At 45.3% G+C, this 16,764-nt stretch overlaps 1 protein-coding gene across 2 annotated transcripts in view; it reads right to left on the reverse strand.

The window, feature by feature from the left end:
• RIMS4 (regulating synaptic membrane exocytosis 4) overlaps nt 1–16,764 on the reverse strand; it is a 62,552-nt gene that overhangs the window by 8,981 nt on the left and 36,807 nt on the right. Inside the window, exons 2-6 of one of the 2 annotated variants that reach the window (XR_003922787.1) lie at nt 15,476–15,617; nt 2,431–2,543; nt 1,669–1,770; nt 1,275–1,414; nt 89–228 (exon numbers count right to left, since the gene is read on the reverse strand). Coding sequence is in view for 1 of the 2 variants with exons in the window: in XM_030009875.1 (XP_029865735.1) it covers nt 1,275–1,414; nt 1,669–1,770; nt 2,431–2,543; nt 15,476–15,617 (497 nt within the window). In the remaining variant the exon portion in view is untranslated. The remainder of the gene's footprint in view (nt 1–88; nt 229–1,274; nt 1,415–1,668; nt 1,771–2,430; nt 2,544–15,475; nt 15,618–16,764) is intronic. The other variant, XM_030009875.1, reaches the window with a different exon arrangement.

The raw sequence follows: 16,764 nt of genomic DNA on the forward strand, positions 1-16,764 counted from the left end.
CAGACTGCCAAGAAAGGCTTGCAGGCACAGAGGAAGGTCTAATGAAAGGGAGCTGGCAGACAAGCAGGGAAAGCTGAATTGCACTTACGACACGATGGAGACCAGTGGGTGGAACAACAGATGTAGTGAGGGTCATGGGCTTAAGCATGCTGGAGGTCTGCGCGTGACCAAGTGGCCCTATGTGGCTCAAGACAAAGGTGATGACTGACTCCAGAGTGAGTCCAGGTTCTGAAGAGGAGAGGATGAGTACGATGGGTTATGATGGTGACTAGTGATCTCTGGCTAATCCTGACAGCTTCTTTCCCTAGGCTCCAAATAACCAGAACATCACAACTTTCTGTAAAATGAGGTAGGTGAGACAATGGTTGTCAATTAAAAGACAAAAAATAACACTCCAGGTCAGCACGAGATGGAGTAAGCCACTGCAGAAAGGTGGTTTGGTGGCATGGCCACTGGTAGAGAGCCAAGCTCCTCATTTTATTCTCTTGGAATAAGCGTCTTTCCTGGCAGCAAGGCAGCAGGTAAGGAAACCTATGCAAGGCAAGAGCAGACCAAGCCAGGTCCCACCCCATTTCAGTCAAAAATGTGCAGTCTCATTACAACAGTGGAAAATGCTTCTAATCAAGGTAAATGAGGAAGAGTTCACTAGTGAGAAGGATCCAGCAGGTTAGCTGGCAATTCATATGCCAGTGGAGGTAAGCAATAGGAACTTACAGATTAATTACATCAGTATTACCAGTGGATTTTAGCTAGGCTTTATTAAATGGAAATGATTTAGGTATGAATTAACAGTAGAAATCATTCTGCTCTGGAAATATAGGTGTGGAAATGAAAATATGAGTATGGCAGAAAATGTATAGCAGTAAAAGAAAAGAGATAGAAAAAGGTAGGATATGTGATTGGGTGATGGCCAAAGCAGAGTGCTCTGAATACGTATAAACACAGAAGACAACCTATGCTGCAAGATTGTTTAGCATCTATAGGTACTACCTATCTCCTAACTGGGCAGGAAAAAAAAAAATTAAAAAAATAAAAATCAACCTTTTCCTGGTAGGCACTCATGTTACCTGGCAGGGTATCAAATAATAATCAGTTTGAGTATGAAAAAAAGGTTTTCCTTTCCATTTGTCACATTCAGATCAAGTGCATTTGGTTCAATGAAAACATTGGCTTTTTCTCATCTATGTTAATTATTCAGATTGCTTGCCAGACTTAATATCTTCCAACAGATGTGGAAGAGAGAGATGGGCAGACCTGAGACTTGCTCATCTTACCTGTAATACTTTGCCCTGGGGGCTCTCAGCAAACAGTAACACCTGATTGTACAAAGGGTCTAATGATTTGCGAGCCACTTTTGTCTTCTTTTTCGCAATGCACACGCCATTCTCTAGCAGGTAAGCTTTGATGTAAGCAGCTGGAAAAAATAAATATTGTCAAATATGAAAAAATCTTCATGCTCACTTTAGAAAAGAGAGTGTCATGTCTCAGTTATTTCTAAAGAAGGCATTTACAGAAGTGAAAAGATTTGCTCAACCAGCCTTATTTTCAATACCGCATACAGACTGCTTATTCCTGCAGAAGCCAAGCGGAATTAAATTTTTTCGTATTCACAAGCATCACAGGAGGCTGGGGCTCAGTGAATTACTTTAGGAGGTCAAAGCATACTACCTGGCAGTGTTTTGGAGCCGGGTTTTGGTGTCAGTCCTCGAGCCTGAATGATATCCACTTCTAGCTGCCCATTTCGCTCTTGCAAGCCAATTTCCACATCCCCTAAACCAAAATGTCAAAATAGACAGAAGACTTCCAAAACAATACATCTACAGGCTACTAAAATGTTAAAAAAGAAAACAATCTTCATGTCACACCTGATACAAGCTGTAACAAACTGTAGGCCCTCAGTGCCTGATCTCCTCCTGCGTTACTCTCGAGTAAGCAGCTCTACAGTGATTCCAGCCCATATTTTCAAAAGCAATCTCTACTGTCAGCCCTCTAACATGGCTTTGGTGACTCAGTCTCATACTCTTCAGCGGCAGCTAGCCTCTCATCTCTCCCAAACCGAAGCACCTAGAATCGCATGCTGCTTTGGAAAACGCAGTTATGGTGGACCATAAGAAAATCTTTACAGAGCCTGGTGGGTCTTAGAGAGCAAGAAAAACATGAAGATGCACAGCATGCATTTTCAGGATTTTAGCTGTGTTTCACTTAGTCTATGCCTTTCAGATCCAACAGAGGAAAGCATAAAGCTGGTGCTCTCCTACTAATGCCACATTTGCAGCAATCAGCAAAACCTTTCAGCCAAGCTTACTTGATTTAACAGAGAAACTGAGCTGGAGAGTGGTAGATCAGCAGATACTGGACACATTAGGTGGCTTGTAGGAGTGGTCTGTTCAAGACTAAATTAAAGCCACCTAACATTTTTGTGTTCCTTACCCATTGAAGTGGTGGCCAAGGTCTGACGTCCAACAAATTGTGCAGGGCCCATGCTCCCCAGGAAGTCACTAAACTGCCCAGCAGATGCCAGATGGACTCCACTGAAATTCAAGCTGCAAAAGAAATTGATTTTGGCAAGTGATTAATTTGCATTTTAAAGCAACCCAGTAACTAAAGAACCAGATTTAATGTATCTTTGAAATGAATGACATCTACAGAAGCCTTCTTGTCTCGCAAAACTCACTGATTTCCAGCCAGTTTAGTTACATGGAATCCATTTAAAATCCCTTTCCTTGTACAAAAAAAAAAAACCCCAAACCAGTAATGGTTGCAGTCACCAGTTAGTTAATACTTGTTTAACTATAACTAATTGTCTGTAAGGAAACTCTCTGCCATATCAGGCTCATATGCAGCCTGTCACTCTTCCAGGTAGCATTATAATCTAAGTAGCTTCCTAGCATAGCTTATAGGATCTCTCTTGGTAGCTGTCCCTTCCCAGTCCTCATTTCTGAGGAAATAATGCATCTAGAGCAGCAGATGAAAGTGAGATGAGGGGCGCTAGCATCAATCCCCTTGGGACTCAATTCCCTATTTGTTTATCACACACACACACACAGAGCAATGCATCTCCTTCTTGACCAAAGGGCCCCATTTCCTACCACTCAACACCAGAAACATCCATCACATCTACTGCGCAGTTTCCATACCTGCTTCCACAACCATCCTGAAGCAGTTACGAAGACAACCTGGACATTGGTACAAGGCTAAAGGGGAAACACCCTCAAAAACCAGCAATGCCTCTGCCGCAGTCACTGCAGCAAACCAAAAGCTGTCAGGGGGACAGAGCCCCCAAATATATTCACCAGGCACCTGAGGCTGGTCTACTGCATGGCTGCAGGTGCTGGTCACTGCACTGCACATGGGTGAAGCAACGCAAAAGGGTCAAACCCTGTGGTGCACTGATACAAACCAAGATTTACCCAGTTGTACCCTGATTTACACAGCTGTTTCAGACGTTGTGGGAAAACTTGCTGCAAGTGGTAAGGAGGAAGCTTGAGGGCACCATTTGACACCTACCTTTGTCCTGCAGGCATCTGCCAAACCATGACACAGCTGCTGAAACACAGACCAGGAGCTCTGTACCGGGGTACCCACGCTACTGCACTGGGTTTTGCACTCTGCCTCCGGGGAAGCTGCTGCATGCCGAAGTCAGCCACAATTATGAACCTCCTGCACATTTCCAAATGTCCTCGGAGGGGGACAATCACGCATGTAATAATACAGCTCCCTGCTGCCCCAAATTTGTTTATTAGAAAGGATGCTGTGAGGAGGCCGCATGTTTGGTACAAGTGAAGCCAGAGAGGAACCCTGCCTGTGGAGCAGGCTAGGGGCCGCAGGCTCTCACGCAGACCGAGTCAGCCACAACGATTCATTGATTCCCCCCCTGCAAGTCAGTCACATTTAAAAGACATTAGGAAAAAAAATTTTTTTTAAACCCCATTCACCCAGAAGAGTGTACATTTCAGGTTGGGATTTCAGCTCTCATTAGCTATTTGCAGACCTGGTCTCAGCCCCATGGGAATATGTATTTATTCAGACGAGGAATGAGGAAGCCAGCACACACACCTCGGCATCTCACCATGCATGGGACTGAAGAGGATGTGTCACTAGCACATGTCCTCATGACAGGTTCAAGGGGTGGCTCAGCTCACTGTTGCAGGGGCACCGAATTAAATACTTTTCCACAGAGCACTGCACCTCCCCTCTAAGCTGACCTTGCTCTTTGAGAAACCTGGTTATTGCTGCTATACAGGGAGCTGCTGAGCCATCAGCATGGAAAAACCTGCCCTTGAGCTCTTTAAAAATGTCACCTTTGTGAAAAGGGATGAGGGTGTCTCAGCATCCTGGAAGACAGGTTTGGGAGGGGCTCTGCACAGGGTGGATTTTCCCCAGTTTGGTGTTTTTTCATCCTGCATCCACTGTTTGCACAAACACTCTGGGTGATATTTTGAGATGCAACAGAAACAGTGTGATTTATAATTGGCATTAATTGCGGAGAAGGCTTAAGACTTTTCTGGGTTTTCAGTATCACCGACTCCTCAGAGGCGCAAGGCGCATCTCCAGTGCCACCGTCCATCCCAGGGGCAAAGGCAGCGCAGGGCCGCACTCTGCTCCCTGTGGGTACGCAACTCCTGCCCCATCACCCAGCTGGTGTCTGCCAGCCCCGATGGGGCAGCCCTCTGCAGGGAGCAGTGCCCCGAGCACAGGACCAGGGCAGAGATGCTGGATTTGTAGCCAGGCTCCTGAAGACAGACTGTGCACAGACAGAGACATCCCCAGGGCCGGTAAATCTGCAGGGAGAGGGACATGTGATGGGGAAAGCAGGGGAAGGGGGAGCCCGGAGCCAGGCACGCTTTATCAGGCTCATGATTTGCCCATACAAGGAGGGAAGAAGTGAGTCCTGGTGCACACAAGGACCAGCGAGACTCCTTGAGCCTGCTGGCTCAGGCATTTTGAGCTGCCCACAGAGTGTCAAAAAAGGATGAAAACTAGTGCTTAGAGAACCCAAAATAGTTCAAGAAAAAGGAGACCTGACAGAGAAAGACATAAGATTGAGCAGGAGATGAATGGACCATCAGCCAAAAGGTAAATGTTTTCTTTATTCTCCTGAACTCATGGAAGATAAATGGACCAAGCTTGGGTCTTACTCCTACCCTGGGGGGAGTACGTGACCTGAACGAGCACATAAATAACAAGCTGGCAAGACAACTCACACCCATTCAGGGAAATGTTCTCTACCGTGCTCAAAACAGATGCTTTGGCTCATTAACAAGATGCCAAGGACCAGGACAGTGGAGGGGAAGCCCAGGACTGAGCGAAGCCTAGTGCTCTGAGAGCCCCGCAACACATCCAGAACCAGGTCTCGGAGCAATCCCTTTCCAAGGTGAAGTCCGGACATGTTACTGCAGTGGAGACACAAAGCTGGGAGAAGATCACTCACAGAAACTCTACTCGCTGCAAGGCAGCAAAGAAGAGAGACCCTTCTGGCTCCTGAATACTCAAAATGATTCACAAAACCTGCCACAGAAGACTATTTCCCCTTACCTGCTGGGGAAAGAACATCATTGAAGGCTGATGTCAAATATTTGTCTGCTCTTGATGTGTGCGTGGAGAGAAACCACCCATGCTCTTGCACACCAGCTCACCTCTCCTTTGGGCAACACTGCTCCCAAAGGCTCGGCCCAGAAGCTGGGGCAGCTAAGGAGCAAATAAAAGCACCTGCTAACAGAGCAGCTGATGCTGCAGCCTACATCAATGATATTCCAATGTGAAGTAAAATAGCAGGAAAGCATGAAGAACAGTGTTGAAAAGCACAAGAACAAGAGCTGTTGGGCTAAAGGTGAACCAACAGTAACTGGAAGTGTTTACAGCAAAGCAAACGTTGCTGTTATCGCCATACAGGTTCAGAAGTCAGAGGGCTTGGGATGACCTCAAAACGATGAACGCTTCTCAGTGCAAATTACAGCAAGAGGGCAGGACATTGCTGCAGGGACACTAGGGCTGTGCCGCAAGCATGGACCGTAGCAAGGAAAGCAGTCGAGCTGCTGCTTGAATGAAGATGCTGCTGCTTTGTAGCACTGGGGCTGATCTCGAGAGGAACAGCAAAAGCCTGCTTAAAAACACGGGCCAAGGTCAAGACTCTGGCAGTTTGGAAAACAGCCTCAGTTAATAGGTTTACTAGCACTATATGAAACTCAGTATTAGGTTAGACAGTTAATGTTCCCTGTTGTGTTATATTTGACCAGGAAGGGAAGATGTAGGGAATTAATTCTTTAACAGATTATGCCATTAGCTGGTAGGACTGGCTGCTACATTGCACAGAGGCTGACCTTTTGCAGTGCTGCTTTATTAGACATTAGAAGCAGCAGCTCTAAATCAGGCTCCTTGGCTTTGACCAATTCCTGGACATATATTTGGGTATTGCCAATAACCCTGGAATGGAAACAATTTCTGTCTGGAAAAATCATAAGCTACCTCCAAGAAAGCAATTGCTTCTCCCTTGAGAGAAGAGGGAACGGGAAAATAAAACTGCAGAAATTTAGTATGAATGTGAATTAAAAACAGCAGGAACCATTTAGCTGCATCGGCTAAATTTAGGATGCCCAAATCCAGCTCAGTGAGCTCTGTCTGCCAAGTGCTCAGAGAGAAGCTGGGATGCCGAGGTGAGGGGGCCGTGTACAGTGTGGTTCTGAGACCAGTGGGACAGACCTTCCTCATTCACTTACTTGCTTTTCCTGCAGCTGAAGCAGGGAGGAAAAGAGCTCCAGGGACCACCGTGACTTCTTTCAGGTTCTTAAACACAGCCCTAGTGCTCCCAAGAGCTCTCCTCTGCCACTGTGCTGCCTGCTGCATGCTCAGCAGACTTCTCCTACCTGACCTCTGAAGAAACAGAGCCATTTCTCACCTGCCCTTGGTTCAGCAACCAGCTCTCCAGCTGAACCACCACATGCTGGATGTGCTGGCAGGGAGACATGCTCCCAAAGGGATCCACCACAGGTTACAGCGGCAGCTCCACCTTGGGTGAGAGCCAGCAGATGGGTTTCACATGCACTGGAGAAACCCTGGAAAGCCCTTCCCCTCCCATCACCAAGCATGCCTGTCCCTTAAGGGGAGAAATCACTACAACCTGGTTATCACCAACACGAGATGTCTTTTTTTTTATTGCAATCTAAAAAGAAGTGCTAAAAATAGCAGGAGGAATAAAGAGGGAGCATTTCGCAGCTGACTTGCAAATAGCAACTGTCATAACCAGCAGGGCCCTGGGGACCGGGGCTGCGGCAAGACCATCTTGTGCTGACAAACAGCCACACAGAGAAGATTAACAGGTGACACTTGTCAGCCTTTTGTCTAAAGGGCACATATCCTCCACTGAGGGAGGGCAGCACAGCCCATGAACAAGAAAGAGAAATTAATTATCTCTTCTCTGGCCCTCTGCTTTCATTAATCATGATTCATAGGCTCTGCTTTGCCACAGCTGAATGAGAATGATTTTAATGAAGTTAAAGATCGTGGGTTTTGCTGTGGAATTGGTTTGAAGTTGAACATGGCTCTGTTATTGACCTGAAGGCACAGAGAGAGCACACGGAGGTAATGCCTCTGGGGTGTCAATGACAAATGAAGGACATTTTGCTGGAGGACCCACAGAACATGGCCCTCAGCTGTAGGTAAGGAGGCAGACCAGGGGCAGCAGCAGGACAACACTCTGGAGACTACTGATCCTGGGGTCTCTGAGCCCAGCAACAAGAAGTAACATCAGCAGAAACCTTCAAGAACATTAATATTGTTTGCACAGGTACCAGCTCCACCCCAAGGCTCAGCACAGGCTGCAAAACCCATTTCAAACAACAGATAAAATAGCCATTTCTAAGCCCAAGCTGTCCCTGGCACAGCAGCCAGCTAGCACAGATGCCTCCACGCCGTGCTGAAGGCATCGCAGCATGGACACACCTTGGGACAGCAGGGGACAACTGCTCTTGTTGCAGTCGTCTGGACACCCGCGAGAGGGAGACAAGACCACGCAGACACCGGCCTGCGAGGCTACAGCTGGCAGGCAGAGCCCGGAGCCCAGCCTGGCAGCTCCAGGCAGCTGCAGGCAATGCCCATACACAATCCCCATGCAGAACATGTACCTAATTACCATTCCCGACTTTATGAAAAAGGTGACTGCATAAACAATTTATTTCTTTTGTGACACATTTATATGCAGAATAAAACTGTGTGTTCACTCAATCTTAGGAACCATGTGCTCAAACTGCCTGATTTGAGATTGGCCTGAGCCCCCTGATTGGGGCTGAGATTGCCTCAATGTTCTTTTAAATACAACATTCATAATCCTGATTATTTGGGAAATCTGTGCAGCAGTCTCTGAAGACTGTGCTCCTGCATTACACACTGTAGGTCAGGGCATATGAAATCTGTCCTGTGTAGTGTAATTTAAGAGTGGCTTAAAGGCTCTTTGCCAACTGCTCACTTCTCTGCTCTTTCAAGGTAGCAGCATCTCCTGACCTACCCATTGCAAAGATCTGTGCCCTTCCTCTCCACATGCAAAGCATCATGCAGTTGGTTCCTTTAAAGCAAGGCTGCTGCTTTTCATATATATATTCAGATGGAGAACTAGCTTTTCAAAGTTTTCTTGTAAACTGATGAGGATTTGAATGCCTAGACAGACAATGCTGACTTCAGTACAAAATGGTATAAAGAAAATTCAGAGCACCTGTACTGATCCCTCTCATACCACATATGTGGCTCTGCTCAGCCTCTTCTGCACCCCCACCCGTTGTTTGCTGCGCATTAGCATGCAAGGCATGTAACAGCACAGACACATTTAGGGAAATGTATCATTAATTTCTTTTCCTGTCCATGCGGAGTTTGTCTGACCTCCTTTCTAAATCTATTTTTAAATTGCTTCTGGGACTCTGTATGCCAGGTATACCATTAGGCTGCTGCAAGCATCTGCAGAATCAGCTTGTCAAAACCTTGCAAAACTCACAGGAAATATGGTAAGAGGGCATCTCCACAGGTCACCCAGTCCACACCCAGGTCCCAAGGCCAGAGCAGCTTTATTTACATCATTCGTGACAGCTGCTCGTCTAACCAGTTCTTAAAATCCCTCCCTAGAGAATTTATTCCTGTGCTTTGCTTTACTTTTTCCTTCCAAATCTTCTTCCAGTCCTTCCTTTTTGCACATCAGTCCTCAACATCATTTCTGAGTTATCAGTTCGAAGCACAGCCCAGCCTATTTCCTTTCTTTTGCCCCGATACAGTACTTTTTACTTCTATCTTTGAAGACTCTGGGACTGGTCTCGATTGTACCAACTTCTAATGGCCACACACTGGCTGCTATGCCTGTGCAGAAGAAATGCAGAGCAAGGTATTCATCTCCTGCTCCCTTCACAGGCTGGGTGTAACACCCTTTTGTCGAGGAGCTCTGGCAAGAGGAGGGGTATTCTGAGAAGACTTTGTGTCCTCCCCCTTGGACCAAATCCCCATTACTGCCTCTCTATTACACTTGCACATCTTGACTTCTGCAGAGCTGAGCTGCACTGCTCCAACTGCTGCGGGTTCAACCAGGTGGGGTAGTGGTGAAGCCAGACAGCTTCAACACAGCCACCCCCTGGCACACCCAGAGAACAGCTATTTTCAGAAGATAACATTTTTGTCTTGTGCTTTTCAAGGATTTAGTCACACTATCCACACAACCGCCTATCTGCCATCAACTCAAGCCTTTATAAGTGATACACTCTTAAAAGAGGCGTTCCACGGTGTCTAGCATGTATATGGGATGTGTTTGGGCCCAGGTTCAGAAATTATTGTTCTGTTCCCGTAAATATTTTCTAAAAGACTCTTTTTCGTCCTCTTAGGGCACAAAGTTGCAATTAATAAGCAAGTTGCCTAAACGCAACTATGCAACTGAATGGTTTGACTTGCACAGCTGAACTAACAGATTTGCTATACATCTACATCTAACACATAGCTAAGTTCTCCAGCTCTGTCTTTAAAAACCAGGGACAGCAACGCATACTTTCTTCATCCAGAAAAAAGGAGAAGGGAGGAAGTCTTTTCTGAAACTGATAATATATTTGACAGTTATTTTATTTGAGCATTAAAAAAGCCCATCAGAACTCCAATTTCAGGGAGCAGGACTGTACTGTATAACAATCACACTCATCCATATTGCATGTTAAGGTCTTTTAAATAGCATCTTACACACAGAAGCCAAGTGGGTTTCTATCAGCTAAGGAGGAAGGCAGAACTGGTTAATTTAACATCCACTACCCCCATCTTTAAAATATTTATGGTGCACATGAGGAATTATTAATGCAATACGCATCTGACTGCCAAAGGACTGGGCACACAGCCCCTTACCCTGTCAAAGTCAATGTGCCTGCTGCAGGAGCCTGGCTGCAAAGGTTTTCTATGAGCATCTATCCCTGCAGGACCCAAGCCTGACCTAACCCCACCAACCTCACACATCTCCTCTGCCAGGCAATAACCCTGTCTCTGCCTCTCAACGAGCTCCGCTTCTCTCCTGACCACTCCACTTCCTGTAACATTTTTAGCACTGTGACGTGCTGTCTTATGTGCTGTAACACACTGTACTCCGCTCGTGTATCCGATTCCTTCTGCTGTATGAATTCTGCCACCTAAATGCTACTATAAAAACTATGCAGTGGATTATGTACAAAGACCTCCCCCATTCCCTTCCCCACCTTACCAGGCCAGCTACATTTTTAGCAATCACTAGTCATCTCAGACACATTGAATAAAAGATAGCTACCTGCCTTCAGAAAGCAATTTTGTGTGTTCCCAAGAGGTTGCTGAAGGCAGGATTCACTCTATTTACTGCTGTAACCACAACTCTCAAGGTCACATCCTTTCCAAGCCATGCTGGTCAAGCTTAACAACACAAAAGGATGTTGCTGAACAGGCTGACTTATTTTTTGGCATATTACAGAAACAATCTCCAAGCCTTTCCTGGTTTCCATCTCAAAGGGCCTTGATTTCTTATAGCCCGAACTGTATTAACAACACATTTCATTACATTTTTTTAAAAGGACTTGGATAAAAGGAGCGCCCTAAAGACACTTCACTATAAAAGAGTCTAGAAGTCCCCTGGCTTTGGATACAAAAAAAGAGACATTCAGTGAATAGCTATGACACAAATCTCCTGAATGGTGTGTTAAGGAATCAAATCTTTTGGTAATTCTCAAATAATGATGGATAACTTTTGGTGAAGGAAAGTGAATTTTCACATGGCCATGTGGTCACAAGCCAGGCCAGTATTTTCTCCGGCTGCCTTTTAGTTATTGCTCCGTACCGAAGCAGAAAAGGGCAGGTAGTTATCCTAGCCTAAGTCCCAGCACTGGTTCACATCAGCCCTGTACACACAGATGGGAGAACTGGTACGAGCTGTAGCCTGCAGAAACAGCGTGAGACAGAACAAAGCCGAGAGGCGTGAGGTGCCCGTGCCGGCAGCACACGTGCTGGGCTGTCCAGCCTTCATGACAACAGGGGCTTCAGGCAGGGCTCAGGCTGGTGCTGCCCTCACGATGGGAAAAGAGAGATGATACAGTTAACAACAAGATGCTTCCTTGCTGGACAGGCAGACTCAGATAATACAAGAACAATCCTCTAAGTCTTTGCTAGTCATCACCTGCTGTGCTTTTCTAAGGTAAAAATCACCTTAGCTCTCTGTAACTTAATCATCTCAGCAGTAGCCAGCAAGAACAAAAAAGCTGACAAGTACCACTTACTAGGGACTATGGCAGCCAGCAGTCTTTTGTTCCAGGTCCATTTTTGTCTTTCTGCTCCATTTTCAGAAAGAAAAATGGCTGGCAGGAATAAGTTACACACAAGTCCAGAATCTATTGCTTTCTGAATGTTGTACATGGTCTCGTGCAGCTGCAGCAAAACCCAGCCAAAACAAGATGTAGGTCATACAAGAGCCAGGATGAAGCTGGAGATCTGTGTTGAATCTCAGGGGTTTATTTATTTAAGAGTTATTCCTATATTCAGAATTTTATCCTTGCAGGAATCTTGGTGTCCCAAGACTACTTGGTAGGCACTTGCTACAGTGGGTAACTGTCCTCTCATGCAGATTTTTAAGTACATACATAGAAAAAAATATACTCACTGCTGTAGGGATTTGTAACCAGTGCTAAGATTGGTCTGGATGAATTATGAATGGAAACATCTGTGTGTGCAAAAGCACAACCAACTTGTCAGCAGCAGACCTGTCCTGTGATGACAGGAGGAAGACAACAAGGTCAGAGAGCATATCACTTCCATAGCCTTTCTGAAGGCAGACTGTAGCCACAAACAAGGATCCCTCAAACAAGGAAACAAAAAGGTAGCAGCACTACTTAAGATCAAAAAGAACAAGACCCCAAGGTGAAAGATCACTCCATAATAACAGGCAAGTCCTAGAAAGTTTAAAAAAAAAAAAAAAAAACAACAGTTCAAGAGCCAGTCTGTCGTGAAGAACAACTCAGCAGACATAGTGAGGGCTTGACAGATGGTGTCCCTGGTCCTCCCTGCAGCACACTACCAAGCCTGGCTACAGCACGAGGCTTGGCACCTGCACAGGGTGGTGAGAGCGCGAGTGAGTGAAACCTAGAAGTGTGAATGACTGACAACACCTTTGTTTAGAATAAATATCACCTTTCCCTTCTATAAACTCTCACATTGAGTTTTATTATATTAATTTCCTACACTAGTGCACAACCACTGTGCAGTATAAAAGCTGGGTAACATGGTTGGAGGACTTTTTGTACAGCAAAAAATTAAATGAAGCAGTGTGTTGGCATTGTCAGCACTTACTGGCATGCTGTATGAGCTTAAATTCCAGGAGATGCATCTTTTAGACCAGCTAATCTTCAGTATACTTGACCTTCAGGTAAAACCCTAAAGGGAATATTTTGTTGAAGGAGGGCCTAGCATATCTGAGAAGTATATCCCTACATAACAAGCCTCTCCATAAAAAACCAACTGGATTTCATGCACTCTGGTATTCACAAGCAAAGCAGCACTGCTCAAAATTGCGCACTACAGAAAAATTTTCAACTGCAATACTTCGCACTGGCACAGAGCAGCTGTAGCTAGCTGCAGCCAGCTTGGCACAACAAACATGAAAGCAGTCAATAAGCATCACTTTTTAAAAGCATGTTTGTATGACTGAGGGCAGGTATTTAGGCCTTCTGCAGCAAAGTTTCACCAAATCTTTGATCATTTCAGTATTCCACCTTTGGAAGTTGTCCTTTTAGGCCTTAAATTGAAAAGGATTATAAAAACATACAGGAGTTGAGAAACAAGCCCTCTTGGATGATGAGGTTTTGAATCCATTTTCTTCCCTGTGCAAACACACCGAAGAGATGTATGGGTGGAAGAACTAGGGCAACCTCGTCTTGCTGAAAACCAGTTTTTTGACAGTCGCTGGTGAAAGCTGTCTCTGACCTAGGAGTATCTGCATCAGTCAGAAACCCAGCATTAAAAAGAAAATAAACTTGCCACAGCTAACAGAGTCATATGAATCTTCATTTTGCCTCCCTGGGAACACAGCTGCAGCGAATGAGAGAGGTCAAGAGAAATCTGATTTAGGAGAATACATTTTCTGTCCCTCAAAGCTACTCCCCAAACAATTCCTTTCTTTGCTGCAGGAAAAGAAAGCAGAGAAACTCCCCTCCCACCATGTTTCAAGAGAATAGAGCCCTCTTAGCTCTTTGTACTCTCAGCCCTGTTTGCTTATCACTTGTAGCTCAGAGAGCTGCAATTCCCACCGGCTTTCCAAAAGAGATCAATTATCCCACCTAGGAACAAAGTGTCCAGGAACCACTTCATCACACTTTTCAGAGAAGAAAGAGGAGAAACCGTCCCATCCCCAGCAGAGGGGCTGGCAAGGATGTTCTGGCAGTATTTAAGGCCGGAATACCAAATGTTAGACTTGTTCTAATAAAGACATTTAGATTGCAAGACAGGATTTTTCTTTCTTTGTTGAGCTGATAGCTACATGCCGCCTGCCTTCCGGGTAAAACCGCACTTGTACGGGTGCAATATTTTGTTGGCAGAAATATTCTCTCTCCAGGAAAGCCCAATCAAAGCAGCCAGCATATGCAATGATAGGGGACAGACATTTCAGAGAATTGTACCCCTTCCCAGGACGGTAAGCTATGTAAATAGAAAAAGGGAAGAATTCTACTCTGCTTGAAAGCAGATTCTTGCCCCGCATTGCCAAGGGACTGAACTTAATCACTAATCCTCTGCATCTCGTAGCAGAGGCAGAACTCCAAGCCACAGGACTGTGCTGGTGTAGCAGGAATATTTCCCTGGAGACAGCAGCTCAAAGAAGAGGTAAGGTACATCACAGCTTTGGAGTGACAAGATTGCTATCGCAGCCTGTGCCTCATTACTATTTCCAACCTTCAGCACAGATCTATGATGCCTTTCCAGGATTAGCCTACTTCTAAAGCTAAAGAAAGTCTCTCTTAATTTACAGTCTGTTACTTATTTAACACCAGAATCGCATTAATTGAGCGCGTCTTTGGACTATCCCAGCATTTTAGCAGTACAGCATACTTGGAATATCACATAGGACTAGAGAGAATGTACAGAGAGATGCCAAGTGTGGTACTTGTCTTAAACAGAGCACATTTTAGGTATACAAACATTTTGGCCTCATACCTAGAAGCACAGAATCTGATGGTATATATTGCCTCCTTTTTTAAATACTGGGGGGGAGGGGGGTTGCCTCCAAAGATTCCCATGAACAGTCACCTTAATGAAATTATTATAATCTCCATACATGGCTTCAAATAATGGAAATACAAAAGACAGAACTGGAGACAAGTCAGCCCCCAAAGTTCCTGGCCTAAGGATCCCCTGCTTTGCATTCTGGTATAAAACCTAAATGCAACAAAGTAAGTTATAACTTTTCTCGGTGTCAAAAACAGTTTCTAAAATACATTCTTTTAGGACGCTGTAACTCAGATGAAACAAAAGAATGTTTGTTACCAAAAGTATACACAGGCTTCTAAATATGTATTTTGATATCAGAATGATTATTTTGCTACTTGCATCGTTTTCATCACCTTGGCACTCCCCCCACCCCGAAACCAAAAGGTGATTTTAAAACAGGGGAGATGGACAACTGTTGTGCAACATTCAAGACTACTGGCTTATAATTTATTACCGGTAATGAGCCTCCGCTAGTTGCCCTGAATTATTCTTCTAAAGGCAAAGCGGTTAAAAATAATGGGTATCTGCTCCAGCTCCGAATAATGAGGACACTAAAAAAAGTGTATAAACAGCTGAAGCATGTCCCAGCTATGCAGGCAGAGAGATCCTCTGTACTTCAACTGAATGGGCAGTACACCCGCAGCATAGGCAAGTCAAACAAACTCATCATCTATTATGCTGGAACAAAATTAATAGGCATAAGAAGAACAAAGCATCCCACAAGTGATTACCCAACTCCCATTCAATGACATACTTTCCCTCTGATCCATAGCTGTTCATGCTGTCCTCAATGGACTCATGGCTGGCTTGACGGACAGTCCGGCTGGGCATTTCGACAGCCAGCCCAGTTTCTGTGCTCCTTTGGATGGCTCCTTTGAGTCTCCGACCATCTCCATCTAGGAACAAAAAGGGAGAAAAGGCAGTCAGCTATTGTTCCCAGAGCCTTTCGCAATGACAGACTCAAGGAGAAGCAGAGAAGGTCTTTCAGAAGATCAGCCTGACACCTGGCAGCCAGGCAGTACTTTGCTCTCACGCAGCATTTTGTTACTCAGCCCTGCTTCATCAGCAGCTCCCGGTCACCTTTGGAACAAACTCAGTGCTCCAGCAAGCCAGGGCCCAGCAGATACTCAAAACATACATACCACCCTACCTACTCCAACCATTTGTACCAATTAATTATGCATCAAGCACAGGTGCATGCAGACACACAAGCTGGCTATACATGGAGCTACCCAGTTTGGGAACACAGCAGCAGTAACCATGGGCAGAGCCGAGGTGTACAGCCTGACCATGCCTCAAAACATTTCCTAAATCCCATGTTGCTGCCTCAGATTGTGCAGAGCAGCAAAGAGCCACAGCTCTTGATAAACACCAAGTGAGTAGAGGGGAGGAAAAGGCCAGGCAGCACCAGAGGTGCTGCAAAGGCAGAAGCCCTCCCAGACACGCCATAGGGGAATAGTTGGGCATGGTCAAAACGTTCCCTTGGTGGCAACCTGGAATGGCACCAGCAGTGGAAAACCCCAGAGAGAACTATTCCCCTTTGTACGCTTCCTCGGCCAGAGCACAAAGGGAATTAAGTAGGTTCTGGTTCCTCCTGGGTGCAGTCTTCAGAGGCTCAGCCCTCTGAAATTAACAGCTGCTATTTTCATCCTCCATCTCTAGCAGTCTGTTTCTCAGAACAAACCATGTTATGTAATGAATATGTAATGAATACCAATACTATTAATTGCTTTAGCTGGTGTTAGGAAGCTCCAGATTTCATCCCACATACAGCGCTCATCCTGAAACACATCTGCTACAAGTTTTCTGAACAAAGCAGAATTATCTAAATCCTTTAAAGATGCCTGCCCATTAATCTGGATTCAGGTAACAAACCTCTGACCCACAGTGCTTTCAGAAACCCACCAGCTTTTTGAGTACCACCCCTGGAGAAGAAATGACCCAGCAACTGAGTCTAGAGAGCTCAGGATCCCCAAATATTAAACAAGTCTTTCACAACTACTTTGGAAATATGAGGATATCTGTAAGAACCTGTCTAAAATA

This window comes from Aquila chrysaetos, chromosome 3 (assembly GCF_900496995.4).
Source record: "Aquila chrysaetos chrysaetos chromosome 3, bAquChr1.4, whole genome shotgun sequence".
Taxonomy (NCBI): domain Eukaryota; kingdom Metazoa; phylum Chordata; class Aves; order Accipitriformes; family Accipitridae; genus Aquila; species Aquila chrysaetos.